The sequence below is a fragment of the Vidua chalybeata genome, chromosome 10, assembly GCF_026979565.1.
Source record: "Vidua chalybeata isolate OUT-0048 chromosome 10, bVidCha1 merged haplotype, whole genome shotgun sequence".
NCBI classification, from domain to species: Eukaryota; Metazoa; Chordata; class Aves; order Passeriformes; family Viduidae; genus Vidua; species Vidua chalybeata.
Window position 1 is genome coordinate 9,199,425 of NC_071539.1, and position 23,419 is coordinate 9,222,843.

Here is a 23,419-nt window from a genome sequence, read left to right on the forward strand (position 1 = left end):
GCTGGGATGAGAGACTGAGGTACAATTGGTGACAACGGGTAGAAGAGCCTAAGACTGGGAGTGGAGTGTGTTTGAAGGACATAAGGGACACCTGACACAGTGCCCTCTTCCCATGCTGGCACACTACCCCATTAGGTTTTCAGCGCTTCGAGTGCCAGAGCGACGAGGCCAGGCATGCTACGGGCCAGCGTGTCACTCTCCAGCCCCACAAGGCCAGTGAAGGCTGTGGGGCGGCCCCCTACAGTGGCCCGAACCTGTGCCCGGTACAGTCCCTTGGTGTTTTTGGAGCCCAAGTCCACCAGGATCTGTGGGGAGACAACAGCACCATGAGTCCCAGGGGAGCCATGGGCAGAGTGGGACAGTGGCGGGCTGGGGGATGGCACTGCCTGGCTGCCGGGGTGTGTGGCCAGGAGCGGCTGGATGGAGCACTCACCTCTTGGAAGGTCATGGCCAGGTCTGCCTCGGGCACCCGCAGCACCCAGGCGTAGAGGTCCCGCACCGCGCCAACCCGCACTGCCGACTCGTTGAGGCCAGGGCAGGCTGCACCCCCCGGGACAGGCAGGAGAGACATGGAGAGGACATCAGGGATCAATCTTGGGGACACCGTGCTGCTGCCCACCACAGGGAGGAGCACTCTTGCTCTGGGGACACGAGGGGAGCATGGGCAGAGGGGGGGAATATAGCAAAAGACCGTCCCACTGAAATGGGACAGCCCTGAGACAGGGGTGCAAGGATGGGCTTGGCACCGTTCCCTTGGTGATACCTAGCACCTCTTAGTATCTGTGGGAGCTTACCTCTGCCTACACCTGCATCCTCCTCCTCTTCCTCCTCCACCCTGGGCAGCTCTGTGGGCACCAGTTCACGTTTCTCCCTCCCTGCCACCGAGAGAGGTGTAAAATGCTGGCGGGCACTGGCCGGACACAAAACTGGCCAGTGGATGGACACCCTGCTGTCCCATTGTCCCCAGTCCCTCCAGGCTCACGGGGTTCGTGGCTTGGCATGAGGGTCCCTGCCAGCTCTCCAGATGCCCGTTGTGGCTCCATAGCTTGCAGGGTGGTGCCAAGGTCCATCTCTGCCCGCAGCTGGGTGAGGAAGGCTCGTCCCTGTGCCACCATCTCCTCCACCACATCCTCACCCTGATGAAGGGAAGAGTGGGACAGGACGGGTGATGGGGCACCCACAGGTCACCCGTGGGCACAGCCACGTGCATGGTGGCAGAGTGCAGGACATGGTGTCAGACAGGGCGTTGGTGACATGCAAGTGGCTGTGTTGGGTCAGATCCTAAGCTGCAGGGTCAGACCCATGGCTGGCTCTGCACTGGCTGGACTCAGAGCACTGGTTTCATCTGGGGAGGATGAGATGCCCCTTCTGTGATGGCAAAGTGAGAGTTGCCATTTCTGCACTGAACAGAGGACAACGGACCCAAGGAATGTCAGGAAGCGACACAGGAACTGAAGGAGTTTGGTCCCTGGTGCCCCAGTCACAGGAGGACAGGGGTTCTCTCCCAGCCTGTCCCTCCCCACATACCTGCAGGAAGAGCTGTATCTCCCCGGAGAGCTGCTCCCTATCCTGTGTTGTCACCAGGTGGCTGCCCCCTGCCACAGTCCTCAGAGCCTCCACCCAGTCCTGCAGCTGGGGTCCCACTACCCCAAAAAGCTCTGCAAAGGGGGGCAGCCACCTGCCCCCCCACCTGGAAGTACAATGGGGTGAGCTCAGACTGGTTGGGCAGTGCCACCCTCTGCACCCCACCTGGGCACCCTGGGGGAGTGCCTTGGTAGCAACAGGAATAGGATCCCAATGCTTCAGGCTGTCCCCAGAATGGCATGTCAGTGGCCACCAGTATCTCAACCACGTCCCCAGCCTCTTTAGCCCCTCATCCTGTGGCCCACCATGCCTCACCTGCGGAGGGGTGTCTGGGGTCCCACTGCTGTGGGGCTGGATTGTCCCCCTGCTACAGGCAGGCCTGTGGGGACAAGAAAAGGACAGGACGAGGGATAGAGAAGCCCTGTTGGGAAGGCAGGGCAGGCTGCTGGTGCTCCAACCACCAGCATAGGGGAGGACCCCAAGTGGGCATGGGGTGGTCCAGCCTGGGGGAGTACCTGGGGCATCCCTGCGGACACGGGGAGGGAAGAAGTGCCCATAGATCTTGCCCAGGAGCTGGGGCAGAGTGCGGGTGAGGAAGGAGAAATCAAACTGGTTTCGGATGAAGTCCCCAGCCCGGTGCAAGAGATCCACCAAGGTCTGGGCATAGGAGTGCAGCTCTGTGGGCATAGAGGGAGAGACATGACCCTGCCCCCACATCAGAAATGGGGTCCCTCCCTACACCCTAGCCCTGACATGACCCCCAGCTCACCACATCTCCTTGTCCTGGCATGGCAGGTCTCCTCGGCCAGACGGGCACAGGTGGCCCGGCCCTGAGGTGCCCGACAGGACCCGGCGTAGAAGGCGCAGAGACGGGCGCGCTCCGAGGACTGCTGCTCGGGGGGCAGCTGCGCCACGGCCAGCAGGTCAAAGCAGCTTGGTTCTCGGCTGCCAGGGACAGCTGTGAGAGAACCAGACCTGCCATGAGAGCTGAAAACCCCCTGGGCTCCCTGCAGTGTGGCCAGCAGCACTCACAGTCCATCTGGAGATCCAGCCAGTCCGTGAAGGCAGTGACACGGGTGTAGACTCCTGGTTTGCCCCGCTCGCCGCAGCCATCACCCCACGAGGTGATACCGTAGAGGACAAAGTGGTGCGAAGTGGGGTCCTCGCATGCCAGCGGGCCCCCTGAGTCGCCCTGCAGGGGAAATGCCGGTGCTTTGGGCTGGGCTGGGACCCCAGCCATACTGATGTGCTGTGTGCATGCCCGTCACTGTGTGAGGGATTTTTGAAGTGGGGTGCTGACAGTCCCTCAGGCACGGTGTTACCTGGCAGGAGTCGATGCCTCCAGACAAATACCCAGCACAGAACATGGCACTGGTGAGAAGGTCCTTGCCCAGGGCACCCCGGCACGTCTCCTGGCTGAGCAGGGGCACCTGTGCCTCCATCACCACGTCGGCTGCTGGTCCCTCTGCCAGGCAAGGCACCCGTTACAGGGTCCCCTGTGCCCGGACATCTCTCTCTCTTTCACATCCCCCTGCCTTGCCTCGGTGCGCTGGGGCTGGGCACCAGAGAGGTCACATGGGGGAACACTCCACGGAGTCTCTTACCTTCATAGAGGGAGCCCCAGCCCGCGATGTAGCAGGGGGTGCCGGGGCTGGGCTCCTCGGAGCCGCTGGGAAGGCACACGGGGCTGACGGTGGGTGATGGGGCCAGCGGCACCGCCAGCTCCAGCAGCGCCAGGTCCCCGTGAAACGTCTTGGGGTTAAACTGGAAGGAGATGTGGGGATGTCAGTGGGGGCTCCTGGGGCATGCACAGGGAGGTGGGGGTGGTGCCCACCTCCACCGACCTTAGGGTGAGGCAGGATGCGCCGGACGGGCACTGCGCGCTTGCCTGCTCCCGGCTTGCCCAGCTCGTGGTCGCCCACCACCACTGTCCACGCCAGCTCGTTCCGGTTCCTGGCGGTGTGGGGGGCAGCCAGTTACAGGGGTGATGGTAGTGATGGTACTTCCCCGTGCCCGCCTCTGCAGGGCATCATCCCCGTACTGCCGTGCCCCCACCATACCCGCTAAAGCAGTGTGCCGCCGTGAGCACCCAGGAGCGCCCCACCAGCACCCCTCCGCACATCAGCTCCCCGTGCAGCCGCACCGACACCAGCCAGGGCCAAGCGCCCCGCGGGGCCACGCTGCCTCCCATGATCCGTCCTCGGGGGGCTGTGCCGTTGGCTTGTGGGACCCCGCGGCGCCCACAGCTCCCTGGGAGACAAAGTCGGGATGACAGGGGCGTCCTGCAGGCCGGCTGCTGGACACCCCGTCTCCCAGGTGGGCTCGGGTGGCCGGGGATGGCCGTGGCAGGTGGAGGGGGTGGCGGGACATGAGGCGCGTCGGGCGCGCTGTCAAGCCTCATCGTGCTCAAGGAGGCGAGCGGGCGGAGGGCCGGGGGCACCCCGCAGCCCGGCAGCTGCCGACGCTAACCTCTGCCCCGCGGCCCAGCAGGCAGCCGGGGGCCGGGGGCGCTCGCCGGCGTGGTGGGGGGGTGGCGTGGGCACGGCGGGGCCGCCCCGGCTCACCTGGTATTGCCGCCTCCGCTGCCGCCTCAGGACTCGGGGCTGCGGCCACCGTCTCTGCAGGGACAGGATGTCATGGCATGTGGAGACATCCACCCGGAGTCACCACCACAGCCCTGCTGTCAACAAGTCGCTCCAGATCCTTTCAGTGCCCCCAGACCCCCATCAGCCCGAACAAACATCCCTGTACCACCCCAGGGGGTGCTCATCACCCCCAGTGACTCGTATCCCCAGTCTCCCCTTGCCCACTTCTCCCACCGCAGATTGTTCATTGCCCCTCAGTGTCCCAGCCCAGCCCAATTTGCTCATCGCTCCAAATACCTCCATACCCCAAATCTCGATTCCCTTCCCAGCTCCATCTCTCAGCCTTCCATCCACCACCTTATCACTCTATCATACCCCCACCTCCACCATCTCCCCACTCCATCCCAACATCCTCTGTCACCCCGTATCTCTTCGAAGCATCCCCTGGGGATACCCCATTTGTTATTGTAGGGTCTCCCATCTCCGGGAGGAGCCAGGGGGGTGCGGGTGCCCACTCACGGCACTCCTGGAGGCGGTGGAGGCAGAGCTGAGCGCTGAACGGGGCACAGGTGTGCAGGGCCCCCTCAGGTGGGCACAGGTGCTGGTAGGGGGCACAGGCCTGGCTCAGTGCCCAGTTGCGCTGGGGCAGCTCGGGCAGTGCTTGGGCATCCAGCAGGGCCTGGCAGCTGGGGGGCATGGCAGGGGGCACAGCTGGTGCTGCAAGGACAGCAGGGCTGTGGGCTTGGCATCAAAATGTCCTCCCTGTGCTCCTCTGCCCAGGCCACCCCTGTCTCTGCTTTGGGATGGGTGGGAAGGGAACATGATAGGCTGTGGAGTCAGCATGTTTTGGTAGGGTCTTCTGGGTACTGGGGTACGTTTTTGGGGTGAATATCTGAAAAGTTCACAAGGGACCAGGCAATGATTTGGATAGGGCTCCAGGTGATTGGGCAAGATCTAGATACAATGGGAACTGCTTGGGTAGGGTCGTTAGCAGTTAGGGATATATTTCAGGAGTCTGGGTATTGTTTTGGTAAAAGCCTTTAGGTTAAGCCTGTAGGGGATGAGTATGGTTTGGGTAAGATCTTGGGGTGTCATTTTGATAGGATTTCTAGGGAATGATGTAGGCATCCAAATATTTGGGTAGAGTCTCCAGGCATGGGTGCAGGTTTTGGTAGGATCTTCTGGGCATGGGATGGTGTTTGGAAAAGATCCCTGAGCTGTGTTTGGCTGGGGATCCTGGGTTCTATTTGGTTAGGGTCTCCTGGGGACAGGGCAGGGCAGTGGGGGTAATGGGGTCATGACTCACGTGGGCAGCGGCCGGTGATGTTGGCGCAGGGTGGGAAGAGGCAGGGGGCACAGAGCCCGCAGGCACCCCGCTGCCGCTGCTGCTCAGACAGGGCCCGCTCCAGTGCCAGCAGTGCGCTCCTCAGTGCCGCCTCCAGCACCAGCGTCCCCCGGCTTGACAGTGCTGATGGGTACACGCAGGGTGCTCAGACCCCCAGAGCCCCATCGCTGCCCCCCACCACAGCCGTGGGGTGCCCCCAGCCCACCTGGTGGTGCCTGCGCCCTGGTATTGCCAGTGAGTGACACAGTGAGTGTCAGGCTGGTCATGGCCTGTCACCCTTTGACATTGCCTAGAGTGACTGCCACCAGTGTCACCTCCCTGCTGGAGCTGGCACATGCACACCTGGGTGTTTGCCCGGGTCTCTGTGTTCCTGTTTTACATGGAGACAGGGTGTGAACCCAGGCAGGTGTGCCCACATGTGTACCTCTGTGTACACTTTTGAGTGCACACTTGTGTGTACCAGGGTCCGTGTGCCTGTGTCTGCATGTTCCTACATGTGCCCATGTGTGTGCCCTGTGCCTGCCCTATGTGTGCATACCCCCGTGTGCCCCTCTCTGTACCATCTGTACCCACGCAGTGCCACCTTCTTGCTGGCCATGCCCTGGCAGATTGTCCCCTGGGAGTGGCACAGGTACTAGGGCCAGAGGTAGTGCTGGTGCCACAGGGCATAAACCACAGCGCTCCCTGCATCCCCTGTGTCCCGTAGTGCCACTGGCAGCACTTGACACTCAGTCCAGGCAGTGCAGGCATGCCCCGGGTTTTAGGAGGTTTTGACAAGGACCTGGCCATCCTGCTTGTGCTGCCACCCTACCTGAGAGTGAACCCAAGGGTCTCATCTCCTACAGCCACCCCATCTGCAGCCAAACTTTCCCGCAAAGACGCCCCCGTCCCTGTGCCCCACTGACCTTGCAGGATGCTGGCCGGCATGGGGTACAGCCTCTGGCCCAGGGGAGCCCCCCCCACCAGCTGCAGCAGCGGCAGCAAAAGCACGGGGGGGACCAGCCGGACCCCGAGAAGACCGTCCCGTGTCCTCTTCCCTCTTTGCTCCATCCCCGGGCGGGCAAAGGGGGGCAGGCGGGGGGAACCCCCGAAATGCCCGAGGCAGGCAAGGAGGGATGGATATATACGGTGCCCCCCGGGCGGTGGGAGGAGAGAGGGGCCGGGGGAGCACAAACAGGCGAGTTCATTAATGTCGCGCCAAGATGCCAGCTCGGGGCGGGGGGCGCGGGGGGGGCGCAGCCGGGGCCTCAATGCCGCCTTTGTTCGACGAGGCCTCCGGGCGGGCAGCATCAGACGGGCGCTGCGCTCCGGCGCTGCCCGCGGCCCTTGATCATTTTCACGCCAAGCCCTGGCCGCGCCACCCTCCCTCCTGCGGGCCCCGGGCGGGTGGGAACGCACCGGTGGCTGCGGGCGCGGGGGGCCCGGGCTGGGCGTGGGAGCCCCGCCGGCGGTTTCAAAGGCGGGCAGCGAGCCGGGGGCGGCCGAGCGGACAAGGCGGGGGAAGGGAAAGGGGGGTGTCCGGGGCGGGGGGTCCCCGCTCTCTGTGCCAGCCCAGCCCTGGTTGAACGGATCGCCCCGCGTAAGGGCACTGCACCGCCGTGCTGAGCAGCGGCTGCCCCCGGGGATACCCCTCCGACGCCCCCCGCCGCAGTATCCCCTTGTCCTGCCTGGGGTGCAGGAAGGAGGACGTACCCCGGCGAGGGGCAGGTGGACAGTGTCACCGGCTGTCCTTGCTTGCTCTCTTCTTCAGCAGTGGGCCCAGGCTGGGGGCAGTTTTGGACCCAGGGATGGGAGGGCTACACTTACCAGCCCAGCTGGACAGTCTGCTACGTGCCTGCCGCTCGGCTGGTCACTGGCACCACATTTTGGGATGCCACCGCTTTGCCCCATTTGCCACCCTCCTGCGTCCACGAGCCCAGCCTCAGCTCCTTTGGTGAAAGAGTGCAGCTGCATCTCTATCACCTCTTCGGGGTGCAGCAGATGCCCATGTCCCCACCTCTGTCCCTGTAAAAGGAACTGGGGTTTCTGGGTCCCATGTCCATTTGTGGGGTGCTCATCTTTGCTAGGGGGGAGAGATGGGTGCCCGTGTCCAGGTCTCTGTCTTTGCTAGGGGTAGGGGGTGTCCGTGTCCTCATGTCCGCTGGGGAACAGGGGGTGTCCGTGCTCAAATCTCTGTACTCCATAGGGGTACCCACGCCCCGCCCTCCGCACCCAGCAGCAGGTGCCCGTGTGTCCATCCCCATTTCGAGTCCGGGGGGTGCTCATCCCCATTAGGGGCAGGAGCGGCTCCGTGCCCGCGCTCCCCCTGGTCCTCCCGGCCGCGATGGTGCCAGCGGGGCGCGGACAATGCCGCTTCAGTGGCACATCAAAGGCACGGGCTGCCCGCGGCTGGCACGGCGACAGGCCCGCCGCAGATGAAAGCCCCGGCCCCGCGGGTTCCCACCTCGGCCGCGGGGGCACGCTGTGCCTCCGCCCCACGGGGGACGGTGGGGCCGAGTGGAGGGGACACAGCATCACGGCACACAGGGGAGCGCTCTCCCACCCCGTCCCGCTGTCCCCGCACGGATCCCCCCCTCCAGTGACACGCGGGGGTCCAATCGCTCTGCTGACCGCAATCGGCGCCCACGCGGGTTCTTGAGGCCGGAGTGGTGCTCGCCCCCGGCCGCACCGTGCTCCCCGCTCCCGGTGCCAACCCCATTAACCTAATTGGCGAGGCGCTCGGCCGCCCCGGGCGGCGGCGGCAGTGGGACCCCGGGGCCCGGGCAGATCCCAGCCCTGGCAGCGGGCAGGGGGGGGACGGTGCCCCGGGGGCCCCAATTGTCCGGTAATTGGCGCGAGCAGCCGAGCCCGGCCGGCAGCGCGGCGGGGCGGGGGAGCGGACATCGGCGGGGGCTGTACCGGGGCTCCATGGGTCGGTATCAGGTGTTGGCCACTGGGGGGTCGGGGACAGGGGGCGCGTGGCGACCTTTGGGGGCGGGTTTTGGGGTGCGAGGAGGAGTGGGGCGAGTTCGGAGGACGCGAGTGGGGGAACAGTCCCAGTGTCCAGAGTGGGGAGACCCCGGAAGGGCCGAGGATTGGGGGTGTAGAGTGACTCGGGCTGGGGAGGAAGTCACTGTGGGGGTGTTGGGGTGGAGCTTGGGGGCGCGGTGGAGGGGACCACTATGGGAGAGCATTTTGGGACAGGGGCTGTGACAAGAGGGGGGCTGTGGGCGGGGCCAGTGATGGGGCGGGGCCTCGATTGTGGGATAACAGGGGCGGGGCCTATCAATGGGGCGGGGCTTACCGAAGGGGCGCGGCGTGGGCGTGGCCTGGGTGGCGAGCCGTGGGCGGGGCCGTGGGCGGGGCCGTGTGTGGGGCGGGCCCGGAGGGTCGGGACCGGGTCGGCGGGCGGGGCCGCCGGGGCCGGGGCCGGGGCCGGGACCGGACGCTTTTCGGGATCGGCGGGGCCCGCGCCGGGCCGGTCCGGGTCATGGCGAGCTCGGAGCGGAGCGCGCTGCTCACGTACCGCCTGTGCGGCGGCTCAGCCGAGGAGGAGCGGGGCCGGGAGCGCGGCCGGGCCGCCGCCGCCGCCCCCCGCAAGCTGCCCACATTCCTGGGCGTTGTGGTGCCCACGCTGCTCTCCATGTTCAGCGTCGTCCTCTTCCTGCGCCTCGGTGAGTGCCGCCGCCCTCGGGGCACCCCCCGCTCCCGGCCGAGGCCCGGGGCCCCTCGAGAGTCACCAGCTCTGCCTGGTACCCCCAGCCCGGCCCCCGTCTAATCCCGGGGATCCGGCCTCTGGAGTCCCGAGCTACCCGGTCTGGGTCGCCAGTGCCCTCCCAGTGCCCTCTCCTGGGCCTCCGTCTCTGCTGCAGTCCCAGTGCTTCCCTCCAGTTGCGTACCCCAGTGGCCACAGTCTGGAGCCCCCGTGCTTTTCCCCTGCCTGCTCAGTTCCGGCCCGGCCTGGGGTCCCAGTGCTGTGTGTCCCCACCTGACCCCACTAGGCTGGGGGCTCGGGTCTCAGGAGCCAGGGAAAGAGACCTGCAGTACAGGAACCCAATTAGGACGTTAGGGACCCGCATAAGGGACCCTAGTTCAAAACCCGGGTGTTCTGGGAGTAGAACTCCTGTGTCTTCCCAGTGCCTTCCAGTGTCCTCATGTCCACCTGTCCCCTAGTGCTGGGACCCCGCTGCTTCCCAGGCATCCTCCAGTGCCAGGCTCCAGCACCCCAGTTCTCTCTCGCATCCCATCCAGTGTCCCGAGGGCAGAACCCTGGTGTCCCCCAGCGGATACTCAGCTGCCCCTCTGTGTGTGTGCAAAGGGCACACATTGTTTCCCAGTCTGCCCGCAGTTTGGTTATGAGTGTTACTGTGACCCCTGGGAGACGTAGGGGGCAGGATGGGCATGGACTGGGGCAGCTGGCAGCCTTTTGGGGGGTCTGAAGGGGATAGATGCCCCAGCATGGCCCGGGGCAGGCAATGTTTGCTCTGGTCCGGGAACAGGAAAAGCTTTTCCTCTTTTGCTTTCCGCCCACGGAAAGCCCAGGGCCGGAGTTGGCTGCGTGCCGGGGGCCTCTCTGGGCCATGGGGGGGACCTTGAGACCATTCCCCTGTCTGGGAGACCCCCCAAGCTGGGGCCACGGCGCTCCCTGTCATCATTCACCCCTTTCCCACTCCCCTGCTTGGGGTCTTCATACAGGTTCTGACTCCCCGAGCCCCAGAGCGGGCAGCGGCCTCTCCCTGCCTGACCTGGCCCCCCCACCCGGGGCTGTGTTACCCCGGGCACCGCGGGGCTGCAGGAGAGGTGTCGGGTGGAGGGGAAAGAAAGCTGCCCGGAAGAGGAACTTTCCCACTCTGGGGGGCCAAGGCTCTCCCTGTCAGCTCCCCGCTTCCCCCACACCTCACATGCTCCCCAGATCTCCTGGGTTAGCAGCCCCTCCTACTTAAGCCCACAGTGCTTTTGGAGCATCCCTTTATTTCCACCAACACCCCCACCCCCCCTTACATTTGGCACTCAGATGCCCTCTGGCTCTCTGGGGACCACAGCGGGTGCCCTCAAACCCAGCCTGTCGCCCCAAGGGCTCCTTGTGGTACCGGTGCCCCGGTCACCCCCCTTGCCTCTCCCGTGGGCACATCCGCGGCCTGGCTTGTGGCTGAGATAGGGCATCGCCCACAGCCGCGGGCATCCCCTTCCTGCCCGCAGTGTCACCAGCCGCGATCGAGATTGCTCCCGTCACCCCGGGCAGGGCCGGGGGGGCTCTGGGCCTCCTCTCTGCGGGAACACCCATCCACACCCCTGGGAGCAGTGCCGTGGCTGGCAGGGACACCCAGACTGTTTCTACTTCCTGCTGTGTTGTAGGCAAGCGGGGCAGCAATGGAATCCCTGTGGGGAGCTCCTGACTCCCCGCTCTGGGGAACAAGGGTGGCAGCAGGACATGGGGGTCCCAGCAGCAGAGCCCCTTCCCTGTTTGTTTGGTTTTTGGGCACACCTGGGTCAGACACGGGTGGAAAATGGAGATATCCTGAGGGAGGGAGACACTGGTGTGTGCTACTGTGGGTGGGAGGTGGAAGCATCCTCATCCTGGAATGGAGGGGGCTGGCAGGTCCTGGGGGAAGCTGTGGGCACAGGGATGGGAGCGGCCACGTGCTTCAGTGGGGTGAGGTCTGCGTGGTGGCAGTGCCCACGGACTCTGTCCTGCAGGTTGTTGTGCTAATGGGCACACTGGCCTCTCCCATCCTCGGCAGGGTTCGTGGTGGGTCATGCTGGGTTGTACCAGGCCCTGGCCATGTTCGCAGTGGCATATTTCATCATTGGCATGACGGTGCTGTCTGTGTGTGCCATTGCCACCAACGGGGCACTGGATGCTGGAGGAGCCTACTGTATCCTTTGCTGTGGGTACTGCTGGGACAGGGTATGTGGGACAAAGCTGAGTGACTCCCCAGTGGCCATGGGGTGCCATGCTGAGGCTGGGATGCTGTTGGCCTGGGAGAGAGGGGTGGGAGCATCTGATGGCGGTTTGTGCTGCTGACATCTTCCCTTGACTCGAGCAAGATATGATCAGCCGTGCCTTGGGCCCGGAGTTTGGGGGCAGCATCGGGATCATGTTTTTTCTGGCCAATGTGTGTGGCAGTGCCCTCTATGTGCTGGGGCTGGTGGAGGCAGTGGTGGACAGCTTTGGGATCCCACCTGGTGAGTACTGCCCTGCGAGGTGGAAGGGGACAGCAGGTGTCCCTTACCTGAGCAGCCCTAGCTCTGTGCCTGGCATGCCAAGCATGATGCCCAGGAGAGCCAGCCATGGCTCATCCAGCCCTCTGGCCAGTGAGTTGATGCCCATCATGCTTGACACAATGCTAGTAGCTCTCAGCTCCCAGTGATGCTCCCTCCAAGCCTTGCTGATCCTGACTTGTCTCTGCCCAGGGCAAGAAGCGGGCACAGGCGTCCATGTCCTGCCCCAGAGCTACTGGTACGAGCTGCTCTACGGCACTGTGCTGCTGGCGCTCTGCCTCCTCGTGTGCCTCGTGGGTGCCTCCATCTATGCCAAAGCCACCTTCCTCATCTTCCTCATCGTTGCAGCTGTCCTGGGCACCATCCTTGTCAGCTTCTTCGCCACGCGGCCCCTGAAGGTGCCCATCCGCCTGCCCAACTCCAATGGCACTGAGACTGATAACGGCTTCTTCACTGGCTTTTCCCTCAACACCCTGCGAGACAACCTGGGCGGTGAGGAGAGGCTTCTCCCACCCTGCCGGCCATGCCCATGGGCACTGCCACATCACATGGGGCTTGCTCGAGGGTGGGGGCAGCTTGTGGGCACAAAGCAGGTGCTGTGCAGTGGTTTCCCCTGTAGTTTGTGTGTGGGGACAAGGAGGAGAGGGCCTGTGGTGGGGCTGTGCCACCCTGAACAGCCTGTCACAGCCCCTGCCTGTGTGTCCTGCAGGTGAGTATGGGGTGGACTACACCACTGGGCAGATGATGAGCTTCAGCTCCGTGTTTGCAGTGATGTTCAACGGCTGCACTGGCATCATGGCAGGCTCCAACATGTCAGGTATGGACAGGAGGTGCCTGGCAGGATGGCACCAAGAACAGCAAGTGGGAGAGATCAGGGGTGTGCTGTGCCTGTGGGCACTAATGCTGCCTGCTCCTGCCCACAGGGGACCTGAAGCGCCCGAGCTACTCCATCCCACGGGGCACCATCTCTGCTGTGCTCTTCACCTACCTCGTCTACAACCTGCTGGCTTTCCTCATGTGTGCCACCTGCAACAGGTATGGCCACCTGTCTGCATGCCAGGGCGTGCCTGGTGCCAGGGCATGCTGGCCTGGGCCAAGACAGATGCCAGTGTGTCTGTGTCTCTCTCCAGGATCCTCCTGCAGAAAGACTACGGCTTCTTGCGTGACATCAGTATCTTCCCACCGCTGGTCACTGTGGGCATCTATGCTGCCACTCTCTCTGCAGCCATGAGCAACCTCATTGGGGCATCCCGCATCCTGTACGCTCTGGCCCGGGATGATCTCTTTGGTGAGTGCCCAGAATGCACTGGCACTCCCACTCAGCAGGTTGTCCATGCTGGGGACCAGCCCTGACACCAGGGAACTCCCTTCTTGGTGTGGAGGTGATGGTTTGTGGGCTGGTGTGTGCCCATTTGGGTCACCTGCCCCATCACTCAGGGTGGGGATGGGAATCCTGGCTGGTGGTTGAACCTGTGGCTGCCTGCTGGGGTGTCCCAGACCACCCTCCCTGCTCTGCCTTGCAGGCCGGGCACTGGCGCTGGCCAAGAAGACATCTGCCAGTGGGAACCCAGTGATGGCAGTGATCCTCTCCTGGCTGGTGGTGCAGGTGAGTTTGTCAGCGATGCTTCTTTTCTGGCCTCGCTGTGTGAAGTTGGTTGTCACCTGGGCTGGGTGTTGTGGAGCCTGGCATGTCCCCCTGCCCTGTGGAATTCCTCCCCCAGCCCCCCTGCCCTGGGTGTTCTGCTGCAGTTGTGCCCTTCCCTTCCTGAGGTGGGAGGTATCCCATAAATTAAGGATAAATCACAAAAAAGGAAAGGGATTCCTGTCTGTACTCTTACCCATCATACCCCTGGGATACACCCCAAGGGGACAGGGGTGGCTTGGGCACATGCCTGACGTGCCATCCCAGGGTATGCATTCACCCTGTGCTCTCTGCAGGTTGTGCTCTTTTCTGGGAAGCTCAACACTATCGCAAGTGTTGTGACAATCTTCTTCCTCCTGGTTTATGCCACTGTCAACCTGGCCTGCCTGGCACTGGAGTGGGCCTCGGCCCCCAACTTCAGGTACCCACTGCCACAGGGGAGAGAGGCTGTGCTGAGATGCTTGGCAGGCACCCATCCCTCCATTCTTCTATCTGTGAATCCCCTGCCATTGCTGTGCCTGAGATTTATGATGAGATGGTGGGCAGAGGTGCTGAACACCCCTCTCCTGGGCATTAGAGGGACAGAGACACCCCTATCCCTGGGGAGAGGGAAGGGGACAGGTCCTGGAATGGCACTGGCTTGGCACAGTTCTCGTGCACTGGCACTGCTTTGCTGAGTGGGTATGGATAAATCCAGCACCACTGGGTACCACCCGCCCCCTCCCCTTAGGCTTTCCAGAGGTAATTTATAGCCTGTGCCCGGCCGGCATCCCCCGGGCAGTTTGCCAAGCAGTGATGGAGCCCACTTTCCATTAGTGCTAATTAAACTAACAGAGAAGGGGGAGGGAGGAAGGAGGATTCTGGGTGGGAGGAGAAAATATCTTCCAGGAAGAAGTATGTGTGGCAGGCAGGCCCAGCTTGTGGCACAAGGTATGGGGTACTCTGGTGTGAGGCTGGGCTCATAGGGCTGCCCAAACCCGGGGTGCAGGGAATGGCCAAGGGGAGCCTGATCTCCCTCCTGGGTGATGCCCACTGCCCTCAGTGCAGGATGCTGAGTCCAACAGGGAGTCGGGGAGAGCAGGGAGAGTCCTCCAGGTGGGCAGAGGTGTTGCACAAGTAGGGCTGGGTGGCACTGCCTGGGAGTCCCCCAGAGGCCTCATTCCCAAGGGGGAGCTGATGCCTGTGCCAGGCTGTGGCTTGGCCCCCATCTGCCCTGCCCTGCCCAGCTGCTTCCTCGATTTGGCACAGAATGGGGAAGGATCAGTGCCTGGAGGGAGCCTGCTGGGATGGGTAGCAACAGGCCCCTCACCCACCCCACATCTGGTGCCTCCCCCCTCCCCTCACTGAGGTCTGCATCAAGCACAGCGGAAAAGGATTTTAATTACCTTTCAGGAAAAACAGCAATTAGAGAAAATAACAGCTTCTTGCCTCCCCGCCTCTGCCTCCCTGCACCAGAATGAGCAGCAGCACTGCCATGCACTGCCCATTACTACCTGGCTGGTCCAGGACAGTGCCAGCCCCATGGCCATCATTGCCCTGTTTGCCCAGGGCTGGCAGCAACAGGCTGCCCACTGCTCTGGGAGATACCATCTCCCCTCCATAACTTCTCCTCCAGGTGCATGGGGTGCCTGACCTGGCCTGGGCTGGCACAGCGGAATCACTGGGGATGGGTGGTGTGGCCGTTGGGCACAGCTCCCCTTGCTGTGCCCTCCCCACAGGCAGCATGGGCACCACATGATAGCAGGTGTCCCCTCCTCCCTGCTGCAGGCCCACTTTCCGGTACTTCACCTGGCACACGTGCCTGCTGGGCATCGCAGGCTGCTGCGTCATGATGTTCCTCATCAGCCCTGTGTCGGCCTCGGCGAGCCTGGGCTTCCTTGTCCTCCTCCTCCTTGCCCTTCACTACCTCTCACCCAGCAGCACCTGGGGCTACATCAGCCAGGCCCTCATTTTTCATCAGGTAAGTGCTGTGCTCCTGTCGTCCCCTTATGGGGTGGAAAGCTGGTGTCCCCGTGGCAGCTCAGCTGTGCCCAAGACTGGCATGCCCAAGGTTGGTTTGGTGAAACAAAAGGGTTCCTCACCTGTTTCCCTCCCTCTGTCCTCCAGGTGCGGAAGTACCTGCTGATGCTGGATGTGCGGAAGGACCATGTCAAGTTCTGGCGCCCGCAGATGCTGCTGATGGTGCAGAACCCGCGAGGCAGTGCCCGCCTCATTGACTTTGTCAATGACCTCAAGAAGAGCGGCCTCTATGTCCTGGGCCATGTGGAGCTGCAGGACTTGGGTGAGGATCTGCACTGTCTCCTGTGCTAATGGCCTCTGCACTTTGCTGTGGTGCCAGAGGACGCCTGGGCTTCTTGGGTTGACACTGCTGCCCAGCTGATGGCTGGGGAATGGCAGCGCTTTGGGCGCTTGTGTGGCGCATTGGGCTTGGCTGCTATGGGGGACATCAGTGAGTTGTGTCTGTCCCATGCCTCCTGTGTGCACACACTGATACATGCATGTGCACAAGTGTCCATCCCTACACGTGCACGTGGGGCTCCTGCATGTGTCGGTGTTGGCGTGCACATGAGGCATGTGCCAGCCAGGTTAGCACCTGTACACACCCAGCACACACGTGGGCACACACTTGGCACAGCCTTGCACACTTATGTGCCTATGTCCATCCACAGCCTGCTGCTGTGTGTCCAGGTATCTTGGGCATGTTTGCACTCTCATGTGTGTTGGTTTGCACATGTGTGCTCTCCCTGGCACGTCATGGCTCTGTTCCCCCTTCCCTGCTGTTGCTGTGGTGACTAATGGCCTGAAATTGGGGAGTGGGGATGGGGCTGCCTGGGTTTTTATTTTATACATTTATGTACAATTTTATGTCTCTCTGTGTAAGCACCTACTTCCCTCCTCTCCATCTCATGGGTGCTGGGGTAGGCACAGAGTTTTGCAGCAGGGGTGGACACCAGGGTTAGCCCCAGTATGGGATATCTGTCCCACTGATGCTGGTTTTGTCCCCCACCCAGACATGCTGCCCTCGGACCCACTGCAGTCCCAGCAGGACTCGTGGCTCAGCTTGGTGGACAAACTGAATGTCAAGGCCTTTGTCAGCCTCACCCTTGCACCCTCAGTACGGCACGGTGTCCGGCAGCTCCTCTTCACCTCTGGCCTTGGTAAGTGGTGCCTGGTCTGGACATGGGTGAGGGTCCATCTTGCTGTCCGTGTGGGTTGAGAAGTGCTAAGGGATTTGGTGGCACCTGGATGGTCGATGCCATGGCCAAGTTTTCTCTTGGAAGCTTCTGGGGTGAGCTGTAGGCAGTTTGGGGTTTGGAAGCATCACTATTGGCAGTGTTGAAGGGCTTGAAGACACCTGGATGAGATATGCCAAGGGGTTTGGGAGCACCCAGTGTGGGCAGTCCCAAAACCCAAGTGGGAGAGGTATTGAGTGGGCAATGCAAAAATCGAGTCAGGTCTTGGAGCTATATAAGTGTGATCCTGAGGGGTCTGAAATTGGCAGGGTGAGCAATGCTGAAGTCAGGCTGTGGCTTGTTGATGCCTGCAGTGCCAGGAGGGCTGGTGGAGCCTTCTGCCTCTGCTCAGCTGGGCTGGCACGGTCTCTCTGGCAGGGGGGATGCGCCCCAACACCCTGGTGCTGGGTTTCTATGACGACGAGGCACCACAGGATGGTCTAGCCCGGCACCCTGCCTTCACCAGCGCCCGTGAGGAGGTCCCGCTGGGCTTCCCCCTGCTGCGGGCACCCACCACTCCCAAACTGCTGTCAGCCCGGGAGTACGTGGGCATCGTGGCTGACGCCCTGAAGATGCTTCGCAATGTCCTGCTTGCCCGGCAGCTGGAGAGCCTGGACAAGGCCTGGGAGCTGCGGCGGGCTGCCAGCCCCCCGCCCACCATCCACGTCTGGCCCGTCAACCTGCTGCGGCCCGACAGCGCCCGCTACGCCGACACCTGCAGCCTGTTCCTGCTGCAGATGGCCTGTGTCCTCAACATGGCGCGGGCCTGGCGCCGGGCCCGCCTGCGCCTCTTCCTCTGCGTGGAGGCGGGCACCATGCCCCATGCCCAGGAGGAGAAGCTGCGCCAGCTCCTCAAGGACCTGCGCATCCAGGCCCAGATCCAGCTGGTGCCCTGGGATGCTATCACCCGCCTGCATTGGCAAACCTGCCAGCGACCCCCAGGAGGGCCAGCGGAGGAGGAGGAAGAGGAGGAAGGGGTTGTGAACTTCCCGACCAACACCACCCAAGTGTCAGATCAGTACGTGTGTGCCGCCAACAAACTGGTCCTGGAGCAGAGCCCTGCGCCAGCTGTGCGCTTCCTCTATTTGCCGCGGCCGCCGGCCGACACCAGCCTCTACCCGCTCTACCTGCACCAGCTGGAGCTGCTCACCCGCGGGCTGGGTCCCACCGTGCTGGTGCACGGGGTGAGTGCCGTCACCAGCACCCAGCTCTAGGTGACCCCCAGGTCCCCCTCGGCTCCCTGCACACTCCTTTGCCCAGTGCCTTTATCAACCTGAGCCTGAGGATGGCCCCAGTGTCTCCATCCTGGTGGGCAAAGAGGGTACCCCACAGTGAGAGGTGGGTGCAAGGAGGGGGTTTGATTTTTGGGGATGTTCCCTGCAGAGGATTAAAGCTGCCCTGGCAGGATCCTGGCACAGCTCTGGGGCTGGACGGGCAGCACGGTGCATTCACGGTGCCTTTTCTTTGGAGTAGGTCATAGCAGGGTCCTGGTGGGGCAAGCACTGGGTGCCTCAGTTGTTTGCTGGGAGCCCCTTAGTTGCACCCTGCAACCCCCTCTGTACTTCCTCCCCTGCCGCAGCCCCCATCCTCTCCTCCGCCAGCTCCTCTGGGCACCCAGCCAGCAGCAGGGATTGATTAAAGGCAGCCTCGACCTTGGTGCCCCAGCTCCCCGCCATCCTCTGCCTTTCATTAGGAAAAATTAAATGGGAAAGGGTGGGGGAGGGGAGCCTGGAGGCCTGGGCTCCCTGTGTGAGGCTGGGTGGGTGGGGAAAGCAGCCGGGTGCTGGCCCTAATGGCTGCAGTGTATGGCACCCTGTATCTTGCTCTGTACCCCCAGTGCTGTTGGATGGGGGCCATCAGATGCTTTAATCTGTAGTCCCCCCACCCTATGGGTGCTGATCCCCTGGTGCTGGCAGGAAATGGGGAAATTATGTGTGGTGGGGTCCTTACCCACACACCTGGGTCTCCTGACCTGTTTCTTGGGGTGTTTTTACTTCCACACACACATCATGACCTGCAGGGGGAAGCTGGCCTTGCCCCCTGCCCTCCCTTATCGATTAGGGGAGGGCAGGAAATTGCCTGGGTGCTGGACAATAAATCCATCGGGTGCCTGAGCGGGTGGGCAGTGTGCCCAGTGCTGCCTGATGGATTGCTTCCTATTAGCCCCAGCACGGGGGGCTGCTCCCAGCCAGGCTGGGTTCCAGCAGCAGTGACAAGTGTGGCACTGCTGCCTGTGCCTGCTCTCACCAAACTTGGCACTGCTGGCTGGCACCTCTGGTCAGGCAGAGGGCTGGCAAAAACCAGGTGGCTGGGTGCAGCCAGGGGGAAAAATGGTGGAGACACAAATTTTGCAGTGGATTGTGCCCTGGCTGGGGAGGAGGGGGCTGGGACTGGCTTTGCTCCCTGCTGCAGGAGCTAGGTGCCCTGGGGCAAGCACCATGAATCCCATGGGATTTATTTACAAACAGTTGGAAGCTGGCACAGGGCAGCCTGGCACCAGCGGGACCCGGAGGCCTATAATGTTAATTATCACCACGTAATTAAAAGCCCATAAAAAGCCTCACACTTCATTAAATTAAAGCTTCTCCTCACTGTGCCCATGGGCTCCAGCAGAGTTAACCTTGGCCATGCCAGGCACCAGCACCTCCGCCGTTGGGGTCCCGGGGCTAGGGGTGCATGGGACCCCAGGCTCAGGACCATGCAGCCCCCCACAGCATCGTAGGGGGGGTGCAGCATTGCCCATGCATGAGCACTCTGCGACACCATTCGTGACACACCTGGGCCACATGTGCCTGGGCACAGCCAGGGCTGCTATGCCAGTCAGAGACGCCCACGCACGGACGTGGACACGTGTCCATGGCACTGTTGCAGACACACTGTCACACACAGCGTGGCGTGGGCAGGGGCTGACATGGGCACACACATGCACAGCCAGGTGTGTACATGCAGCATCACGGCCGCTGCAGAGGCAGCACCACACGCCTGCTCTGCTCCAGCTAACCAGCTCTGGCACGCAACGCCCACGCGGCACACACCTACACAAACAGCATTCTTCCTCTTTCCCAACAGCCAGAGGTGCAGACAAACAGCCACACGCACACCCCTGCATCTCCTCCAGACTCTCACCCATTGCTGTCTGTGCCCAGAGGGAATGAACTGTGCAGAGAGCACCCATCTGTGCCTTGATTTCCCTGAGCACTGGGCTGTGCATGTGAATGGCGGACCCCCAAACCCCCCTGGTGCTCTGGATCAGGGGTGCTATACCAAGGTCTGAGGGGGGATACAAAGTGCGGAGGGGGCCCACCAGCACACAAGGAGGGACACGTGTGTGTGTATGTGTGTAGATGTTCAGGCAGGGATATGCATAAACTAAGAGAGAGTGTGTGTGCATGTGCACGTGGGAGAGAGTGCTGTGCTGGGGGCTGTGCACGTACACAAGGGGTGGCTGTATGTGCACACACGTTGGTGTGGGTGTATATACCCACCCCTAGGTGTGACACCCTGATGTGCACACAGGGCTCCAGGGAGGGGGAGCCAGGGGAGCACACATCCTTGTGCACTCAGGGTGTGCAAACTGGCACACGCATGTGTCCAGAACCCCAGGACTCCGCTGCCAAGTGGGGCCGTGGGCAGGGGACTGTGGGGGTGGGTGCCCATGCCCCGGCCCTGCGGGGGTGGGCAGCCAACAGGGCCTCGGCTATTTCTTGGAAATTTTGCAGCATTCATTTCAGTGCAAATAAAAGCTGTCATTGCCGGAGAAATGATACTGATCGGGGTCTGAAAAGACAGCAAATTACCCGCCTGAAAATGCACCGCTGGAAAAAAATGCATATTAAACACACAAAAAGGCACTTTGCCATCAGCCGCGCTTCCCCCGCCGCTCCAGAATAACCACACTTTACATAATTCTCCCTCTCCACCTCCGAATTAATTTCGCAGACAGAGGCAGAGGCAACCCTCTGACAATAGCGGAGGGGAGACTCGGCGGCAGCGGGGGGGAGTGGGGCTGGGGGCTACTGGGGGATTGCCTTGCTCTGAGCTGGGGGCACAGCAATAATGGGATTTGGAGCTGGGGGAAACCGAGAGGTTTTGGAGGGGAGCGGGGGGACGACGACGACTGAGGGGTTTGGGAAAGGTGAATCCACGGGTGAGGGTTGTGGGTAATGGGTGGATGTACCCCGCTGTGGGGCAGAGCACTCTTGTACTCCCGCCTTGGGTGCTGAGGATAGGCCTCCTTGGGGTGGGACTTGTGGGGTGATGCCCACCCTAAACAGGCAAGTTTTGGGCCAGGCGTTTCCTATAAGGGACAACCCCTCATTGGTGCTAACCTCCACGAGGCATGTGGGTGCACCAAAAGGACACCATGAGGCCATGTTGCCCACCCAGGCTGACACTCCCAAACTAGCACCCCTCTGAGAAACCCCCGGGAACCTGCCCTATCTTATTGGGTGTGAAGGCACCATGCCCTGCACCCCAGCACTGCCGAGGGAGCACAGCGGGTGAAGCAGGGTCTAGCGGTGATGGTGGTGGGGGGTGGTTCATGTGGCTGGGTGCTCAGCACTGAGGGGCTGACAGAGGTGAGGGCGGATGGCGGAGGTTGGCACTGTGCTGCTTTGCATTTTCAATGACAGACCCATGCCGGGTGCTCGGGAGAGTGGAAAAATCTTATTTGTCACCTGCTGGCGATGCGCGGAGGCTCCCGCGCCGCGGCTAATCTTGGGGAAAATGAGGATGCCGGCGGGGTGGCCCGCGGGATGGGCAGGGCGGAGTGGGGCTGGCGAGCTGGGTGATGATGAGCGCCGGGCCACGGGATGCTCACACCCACCTCGTGATCTCTGGGTGTGTTGGCCCCATGGCACCGATCCTGCTGTTGCGTGTGCGTGGCCTGGGCAGTGCTTGGGCATCCAGAAGCAGGTGCCCTGTCCCCCAGCCTAGTCTGCAAAGGGGTAAGCTCTTTTCTTCCATTCCAGCTCCAGCAGCAGCTGCTTGCCTTGCAGTACCAGTTCCACAGGTTGGGACTGCCTGCACATCCTCTCAGGGCACTCAACGGACTTTTTTGTGAAAGTCAGCATTTGGAAGAGGGTGCAGGCACTGCCTGATGCCTCATATTTACCCACAGGTGCCCATCCCACACCTGCTGTACCCTGGCTTTTTGAGATGCCAACACCTGCGGGACACCGCAGCGCTCTGCGGCCAGCTCAGATTTATCCATTATTTTATATCCACACGCCTTTAATTTTTACAGCCCTGTTGGAGCACTACCCAGGGCTGTTAATAACACCAGGCTCTCCCCACCCCCCGTGTGCATCCATCATGCTCCAACCAAGGTACCAAGTGTGTCTCAGGGCTGGGTAAGTGAAAGCATGGGGAGTCCCATGCCCCTGTCTTCCAGCCAGCACCCTCATGAGCAGCAGGGTTGGATTCCCTGTGCCCACCCTTGAAGCAGCCTGATTGGGTGCCCTTGCATCCCACTGGGGTTGGTAATACCTGGCTGCTTAGGATTCCCGAGCCTGAGGTGTCTCTCTCGTGGGATTCATGATTCTCTCTGCCTTGACGTGTGCCCCATGAAAGCTGAGCTGTAACACCTGAGCTTGTGTTTAGTGTGCCAGGGTACACATGGATGGCAGTGAGTGCTTAATTGTGAGAATGTGTGTGAAGGCACAGAGTGTGCGTCTGTGCTGGTGCATGTCAGAGTGTGTGTGGGTGTACATGTGATGTACATGTGTGCCACTGCCTGTGCAGGTGATGCTGGGCCTGGCTGCTGCAGAAGGCACCGTGCCCGGGCCATGCCCAGCAGCCCAGCACAGGAAAGAGCAGCCTCAGCAGCCCCGGCATTGTGAGCTGTGCCTGGGGCCAGCCCACAGTACCCACAGGACAAGACAGCAGGTCCCACATCACTGAGCCACCTGTGCTGTGACAAGCAGGGCCCCGTGCCACAGCACAGCACCCAGTGTGTGCTGTCCGTCCCCAGCACCCAGGAGACCCAGAGCCCCCTCTGAGCACCCAGGGATGTTCTGGCACAGGAAAGTGAGGGTAGCAGGGCACCCCTGAGCACGACAGGCAGGATGGCTGCAGGGGGCCAGAGTACCCAGACACTGCAGGGGGCCACCATGGGAATTGCTGGACTATAAATCTCCTTGCTGGGCCCCCCCGTGGCAGAGCAGCTCACGATATTTATGTTGGGGATTTATCTGCAATGCAGTTTAATATTCCCGGACCTTTGCGTGTGTGTTTGAATGCACAGCTTCCTCCTCGTGCCACCCCTGCCATCCCCCCGTGCCCACCCTCTCACCCGGAGCCTTTCAGGCTCTGTGTCCTGCCCACCCAGAGTCCTGTCTCCTTGCACCCACTCTGGCAGAACGGGGCCGGGACGGGCCGAGCCCCCCAGGTGCCCGGGCAGGGAGGGGCGTGTCGTGCCGCCGGGATGCTCCTGGCACAGGCCGTCGGCCGTGCCCACCCGTGCCCCTCTTGGGTGTCCGGCTGCCGGGGGATGGCGGCAGGGTCCTTGGACGGGAAGTGCCAGGCGGACTGGCACTGCCAGCCCTGTGCCAGCCCCCCCGGGGTAAAGGGGCCCAGGGACACCCCTGCCCTTCCTCCCCGCCGGCGAGGATGAGGTAAGGCTGGCGGGTGGCACAGGGCTGCTTCTTTTGCATAATAATCTCGTTAATGGAGCCTGGCCTGCGGGAGAGCCGGGCTGGAGACACCACCCCCTCCCCGCCCCGCCGCCTCCCTCCGGCCCCGCCGCTCCGCCAGCCGCGGCGCGGGGCGCGGAGCGGAGCGCGGGGCGCGCAGCCGGACGGGTGGCGCGGGGTCGGGCAGCCCCCGGCAG

General features: G+C 62.5%; 2 protein-coding genes across 4 annotated transcripts; one reads left to right on the top strand and one right to left on the bottom strand.

Moving 5' to 3' along the window:
* Positions 1-131: 131 nt before the first annotated feature.
* On the bottom strand, positions 132-6,564 carry PRSS56 (serine protease 56). Its single transcript, XM_053952047.1, has 17 exons — positions 6,420-6,564; positions 5,476-5,637; positions 4,689-4,886; positions 4,149-4,202; positions 3,645-3,834; positions 3,429-3,537; positions 3,189-3,348; positions 2,907-3,049; positions 2,617-2,776; positions 2,354-2,542; positions 2,100-2,261; positions 1,900-1,963; positions 1,528-1,690; positions 983-1,136; positions 795-875; positions 434-540; positions 132-305 (listed from the first exon to the last, which is right to left on the bottom strand). The coding sequence occupies exons 1-17, from the start codon at positions 6,562-6,564 to the stop codon at positions 132-134; spliced, it is 2,415 nt and encodes an 804-aa protein (XP_053808022.1).
* A 2,393-nt stretch (positions 6,565-8,957) lies between these two features.
* Positions 8,958-20,356, top strand: SLC12A9 (solute carrier family 12 member 9). Of its 3 annotated transcripts, none has more exons than XM_053952014.1 (13): positions 8,958-9,167; positions 11,235-11,369; positions 11,542-11,679; positions 11,908-12,207; positions 12,425-12,532; positions 12,639-12,750; positions 12,846-13,003; positions 13,239-13,321; positions 13,654-13,778; positions 15,125-15,317; positions 15,464-15,638; positions 16,369-16,515; positions 16,969-20,356. In XM_053952014.1, exons 1-13 carry the CDS (start codon positions 8,984-8,986, stop codon positions 17,802-17,804), a joined length of 2,694 nt encoding a protein of 897 aa, XP_053807989.1. In that variant the 5' UTR covers positions 8,958-8,983; the 3' UTR covers positions 17,805-20,356. The 3 variants fall into 3 exon arrangements, with proteins under 3 accessions (XP_053807989.1, XP_053807990.1, XP_053807991.1); XM_053952015.1 differs by having other exon boundaries at positions 12,064-12,207; XM_053952016.1 differs by lacking the exons at positions 11,235-11,369; positions 11,542-11,679 and having other exon boundaries at positions 12,064-12,207.
* Positions 20,357-23,419: the final 3,063 nt, after the last annotated feature.

What these genes read in the sequence shown, in the direction of transcription:
- PRSS56 (XM_053952047.1), bottom strand. Translation starts at nt 6,564, where the DNA reads ATGGAGCAAAGAGGGAAGAGGACACGGGACGGTCTTCTCGGGGTCCGG. An exon ending in GCGGCACACTGCTTTAGCGG is followed by an intron (nt 3,538 to 3,644) that starts GTATGGTGGGGG and finishes CCACACCGCCAG; the next exon opens with GAACCGGAACGAGCTGGCGT. An exon ending in TGGCCATGACCTTCCAAGAG is followed by an intron (nt 306 to 433) that starts GTGAGTGCTCCA and finishes GTCTCCCCACAG; the next exon opens with ATCCTGGTGGACTTGGGCTC.
- SLC12A9 (XM_053952014.1), top strand. Translation starts at nt 8,984, where the DNA reads ATGGCGAGCTCGGAGCGGAGCGCGCTGCTCACGTACCGCCTGTGCGGC. An exon ending in GGCCCGGGATGATCTCTTTG is followed by an intron (nt 13,004 to 13,238) that starts GTGAGTGCCCAG and finishes TCTGCCTTGCAG; the next exon opens with GCCGGGCACTGGCGCTGGCC. An exon ending in TGTGGAGCTGCAGGACTTGG is followed by an intron (nt 15,639 to 16,368) that starts GTGAGGATCTGC and finishes TCCCCCACCCAG; the next exon opens with ACATGCTGCCCTCGGACCCA.